The 5,000-nt window shown below is 39.1% G+C and overlaps 1 protein-coding gene across 1 annotated transcript in view; it reads right to left on the bottom strand.

Annotated features, from left to right (window-relative positions):
- LOC138002506 (adhesion G protein-coupled receptor E2-like) overlaps positions 1-5,000 on the bottom strand; it is a 21,941-nt gene that overhangs the window by 16,826 nt on the left and 115 nt on the right. The window contains exons 1-5 of the mRNA XM_068848541.1: positions 4,472-5,000; positions 4,049-4,347; positions 2,187-2,301; positions 1,234-1,353; positions 100-219 (exon numbers count right to left, since the gene is read on the bottom strand). The exon at positions 4,472-5,000 is cut by the window's right edge and continues 115 nt beyond it. Coding sequence (XP_068704642.1) covers positions 100-219; positions 1,234-1,353; positions 2,187-2,301; positions 4,049-4,347; positions 4,472-4,562 — 745 coding nt within the window. The 5' untranslated portion in view covers positions 4,563-5,000. The remainder of the gene's footprint in view (positions 1-99; positions 220-1,233; positions 1,354-2,186; positions 2,302-4,048; positions 4,348-4,471) is intronic.

Here is a 5,000-nt window from a genome sequence, read left to right as displayed (position 1 = left end):
TGAAAAATTATTTTATTTTTTTCAAAACAGTTTAAATTTTCAAAAATACTTATGCTTTATAACCTCTGTATTTCAAGTCGGTCACACACATCATTTTACCTGTGCAGTTTCTTCCATCCCCTGTATATCCTGCCTTACAAGTGCAATTATAGGATCCCTTAGTATTCGCACATACAGCATTTCGGTCACAGCTGTTTCCAGCAGAGCACTCGTCAATGTCTGAAAAAAAGAACGGAAAATGGCACTTGGTTGGCATTCTGAATAATAAGTGCGGTTTTGACCCTTTACTTGTACCTTTTAACAGGCTGATCAAGTTTTAGTCACTGAGATGGATCCTGTGTCGACCATCCGTGCGATAAGCATATTCTCGATCTCACAAGTTGATCCGGTCTAAATCCTTGAAAGGGAACATTTTTCACTCACCAATTTATTTGATTATTTCATTTGGCGTTGGTGTCAGTAAATGGATGAAGTACTTGGGTTGTAGAAATCACCGGAGGGGGGTGGACTCCCATATAAAAAGGACGGGGGTGCTCGTTGTACCCTTTGAGGGATTAAAAAAAGGGCGGTTTTCGTACCTCTTAAGGTGTTCAGCCTCGTAAAGGTCCACAGCGGGAGATTTAGCGGTATCTTTTAGGGTATTGGGCCAAAGAATTATGACAGGGGACATTTGACAATTAACTAATTTTTAATTTTGTCTAATAAAAAAGCCTTAATTTGGTTCCTCTTATAGTTGAAAAAAATTTCATTCGAAGCCCACAAGACATGATCTTGGTACCTCTTAGGAGTTCTTTTTAAAATTTCCGACGAGCACCCCCGTCGGCTTTTTATATAGGATCCCCCCCCCCCTAACCCCAGGAGCCAGGAGAAATCAATTATTTGCTATTTTCCACTCTTATAATCTCAAACAATCTAAGGAAACGTTCAGTACAAAACAATGAATAACAGTTTTGAATAGTTCAGTTGGTAACTCCATTCATTGCTGTTTGAAGACGCGCCGGTTGCGAGCAACGTCGCCGTACTTGGCAGCGGTAAAACGAGGCGAAATAACGTTCTTATGATAAATGGGAGCAGAAGGTGGTACTGTGCTTGGTGTAAATGTTGTGGCGTAATTTTTTTGGGGGTTTGAAAAGTTTGAAAAATTATTTTATTTTTTCAAACCAGTTTAAATTTTCAAAAGTACTTATGCTCTATAACCTCTGTATTTCAAGTCGGTCACACACATCATTTTACCTGTGCAGTTTCTTCCATCCCCTGTATATCCTTCCTTACAAGTGCAATAATAGGATCCCTTAGTATTCGCACATACAGCATTTCGGTCACAGCTGTTTCCAGCAGAGCACTCGTCAATGTCTGAAAAAAAAAACGGAAAGTGGCACTTGGTTGGCATTCTGAATAATAAGTGCGGTTTTGATCCCTTACTTGTACCTTTTAACAGGTTGATCAAGTTTTAATCACTGAGATGGATCCTGTGTCGACCATCCGTGCGATAAGCATATTCTAGATCTCATAAGTTGATCCGGTCTAAATCCTTGAAAGGGAACATTTTTCACTCACCAATTTATTTGATTATTTCAATTGGCGTTGGTGTGAGTAAATCGATGAAGTACTTCGGTTGTAGAAATCACCGGAGGGGGGTGGACTCCCATATAAAAAGGACGGGGGTGCTCGTCGTACCCTTTGAGGGGTTAGAAAAGGACGGTTTTCGTACCACTTAAGGTGTTTAGCCTCAAAAGGTCCACAGCGGGAGCTTTAGCGGTACCTTTTAGGGTATTGGGCCAAAGAATTATGACAGGGGACATTTGACAGTTAGCTAACTTTTAATTTTGTCTAATAAAAAAGCCATAGTTTGGTACCTCTTATGGTTGTAAAAAATTTCATTCGAAGCCCACAAGACAGGATCTTGGTACCTCTAAGGGGTTGTTTTCAAAATTTCCGACGAGCACCCCCGTCGGCTTTTTATATAGGAGTTCCCCACCCCCCCCCCCCCTCCCTCCTCCAGGAGCCAGGAGAAATCACTTGTTTGTTATTTGCACTCTCATAATCTCAAGGAATGTTCAGTAAAAACAATGAATAAAAGTTTTGAATAGTTAAGTTGGGAAAGTTCTCTTACCAAGCAGCGGCCTTAAAACCTCAGCTCATACTAGACTTATCAATCAGTTTAGTTTATCAGGAGTTTTTCTTACCGTTTTTGCAGTTTTCACCAATGAATCCAGTTTTGCAGATGCACACATAACTGTTTTCTGCGTAGAGAGCCACACACTTTCCATTGCCACTGCAAGGCCAACTGCTACACGGTGACTAAATACAGAAATTTGCATAATTGTTGCAAACGATGTAAAGTTTACTGTCACAAGCATACTAACCTTCCCCTTCCAAGTCTGCCAGGTGTCTCAGTGACTTCCTGTCACTTTACAAGCTTTATTTTAATTTTCAGCCTGGCGGGCTTCGTTCACGTGTGGTTTATAAGTTTGTATGTGCGGGCTGTAATGCCCGTTACGTCGGCGAAACAACCCGACATTTTTCCACACGCGTGCGTGAGCACTTAGGCCCGTTTCAAACGCCGCGCTAAAGTCGTGCCGAACTAAATTCAATTTGGCTTGACTGTAGCACGAGTAAATGTTTATTTCGCAAACTACAGATTCTCATTTCGCAAACTACAGATTCTCATTTCGCAAACCACAGATTTTCATTTCGCAAACTACAGATTTTCAGTTCGCAAACTACAGAGTTTCATTTCATTTCGTTCAATGAACTCAATTTTAGACCAATATTCTGTATTTTTAAATGATAAAAGTTTAAAGTCAATTTACTTATAGTATCCCCATTATTGTAATTAGCATTATCTACTACTTTTTAATAATTATTATTGTAAATATCTTTAATTTCTATTCATTGTAATGCGCTCATGATCATTTTATGAAATGGGCGCAGAAGAAGTATTAAAAATTATTAAAAATTATTATTAAATTGTTCTATTTCGTTTCGCTCCATTTCGTTTTGCAAACTACAGTAAGCCGTGGTTTGGCTCAAAACCACTTCTTAATTCTACGATAACATCAGCCAACTTTTCTGCCATATCGATTTTGGGTTTACGTCTTGTTGTTTCCAGGCTCCACAGCAATGACGCTGGGGTACCAAGCCTCCTATTCCGTGACATGTCTTATGAGTTTTTTTTTAGGTTTTTTTTTTTTCAATCCGACCGACCGACGCAACATCAGGAACCGCATTCGACGCTAAAGGGAAAAAAAAAGGGGGGCGGGGATGGTCTTAACCGCAGCGAAAGCTAATTTTATCTTTGACCTTCTTTTGATGTTTCTTTTTTTCATTCATGTCAGAGATACAACTTTCGGAAAAGCAGTTATTCCAACTAATAATTTCATGACCTTTTTCTATTTAGAGGTCTCTTTCACAACTCATCAGATGTTGGAGTGGTAAAAAACCTTTCCGAGCAACAAATTAGCGATTTGTTATACTACTTAGTTAACAGTTAGAAGTCACAAGCACACAAAACTTCACCTTCCAATTTCTAACTCTACCAGGTGTTCCAATAATTTTTTTGTTACGTAGAAACTCTGTCCTGTCACTGTCCATCACGAATTTTCCTGTTAAAAGGATGTACTTTAACGGCTAATGGCGCTGTTACTTGTTAGACTTGAATCGCAAGGCATGTGCGGAAACGAAACTCTTCGTGCAAGTCTCAGTCGTAAAAAGCGACAGCAAACCAAAGCTGTATAACAAAAGGGCGAAAAAAGGTTGCACAGAGAACATTACACGACAGGTAAAACCCACTGACACAAACCTTTCAAACAAACTGCTGTCATATTCCGGCACAAAAATCTCGATCTCTTTAGGCCTTCAAAAATCTTGAATTCAGGATTTTAGGAAACTTAATAACTCTAACTCTAATGTCATAACTCTGTGAAAATAACTATATTGCTAGTCAACCTCTCATATTTCGGAACAAAAATCTGCTTTTTAAAAATTTGGTCATTTCAACTGATAAGAAATTATCTTATCGTATTTGACAGAAATTTCCTGAACTCACCAAGATGCTGAAGTGGTGGAAAACTTTGCTAGCAACAAATTGATCGGAGTTGTTGTACTTGTCAGAAGGAAGCTGTTCACATAGCAGTTTATCGTTGTTGACTTGAAAGGCTGCCAGGTTAAATGAAAAGCATGGAAGAGTATCCAAACACGACAAAGCGCACTGGATACTTCGTTCAACGAGCATTTTACGAACAGGGGTGATATTTAGGTACGCGAATTCGTCTTGAATGAAGTTTGCATAACGAACACCTGGAGTCGGTTTTCCGCCACTGACTCCCTTGAGCGCTATAGTCTGGGCTGAAAAACAGATATAAACTATCAGAAAGACAGTAAAGGTAGCAATTTCAATCTATGAAAATTTAACAGAATTGGTCACCACAATCGGATAAACAAAAAGAGGAGAGGAAATTTATCAGAATACCTTTAGCACCTTTAACACGTGCACATGAAAGTAGAATTGCCAGAGCGAGGGGAAAGCCTTTCAGAAATATCTTGAGGCCAACGGTATCCATTTTCTTGACTTTTCACAGTTTAAACTAGCATTCTTGATAAGCATGAGCTCATATCATAGAGTAATCAATGTCAATCGATCGAGAAATGAGACCACAACTGGCTTAAAAGACGTGATTGCGATATTTGAGGATGCAAGTTGCTGCCGTCAACTGAGTGTCAGAAGTCCTAATGACGTGGAGAGACGTTAACGTTTATGTAACAAGTCTCTTCTAATTACAATGTTATCCCTGGAGCCAAATTAAGGCGTAAAAACGAGAATTAAAATGTCGAATGAAACACGCGGCCCAATAAATGTCAACGAAAGGCGGACTAAAGATCCGTTTAATTTGCTCTCCGGAATAGCATGTATGTTTAAAAGAATCATCCTCACAATTAAAAGGGACTTTTAGTAACGTTGTCATAGAAAGAAACTCTTTGTGGTGAGTTAAAGTTTTTGC

Source organism: Montipora foliosa, chromosome 5 (assembly GCF_036669935.1).
Source record: "Montipora foliosa isolate CH-2021 chromosome 5, ASM3666993v2, whole genome shotgun sequence".
Lineage (NCBI taxonomy): Eukaryota > Metazoa > Cnidaria > Anthozoa > Scleractinia > Acroporidae > Montipora > Montipora foliosa.
This window is presented reverse-complemented; position numbering and strand designations above follow the sequence as displayed.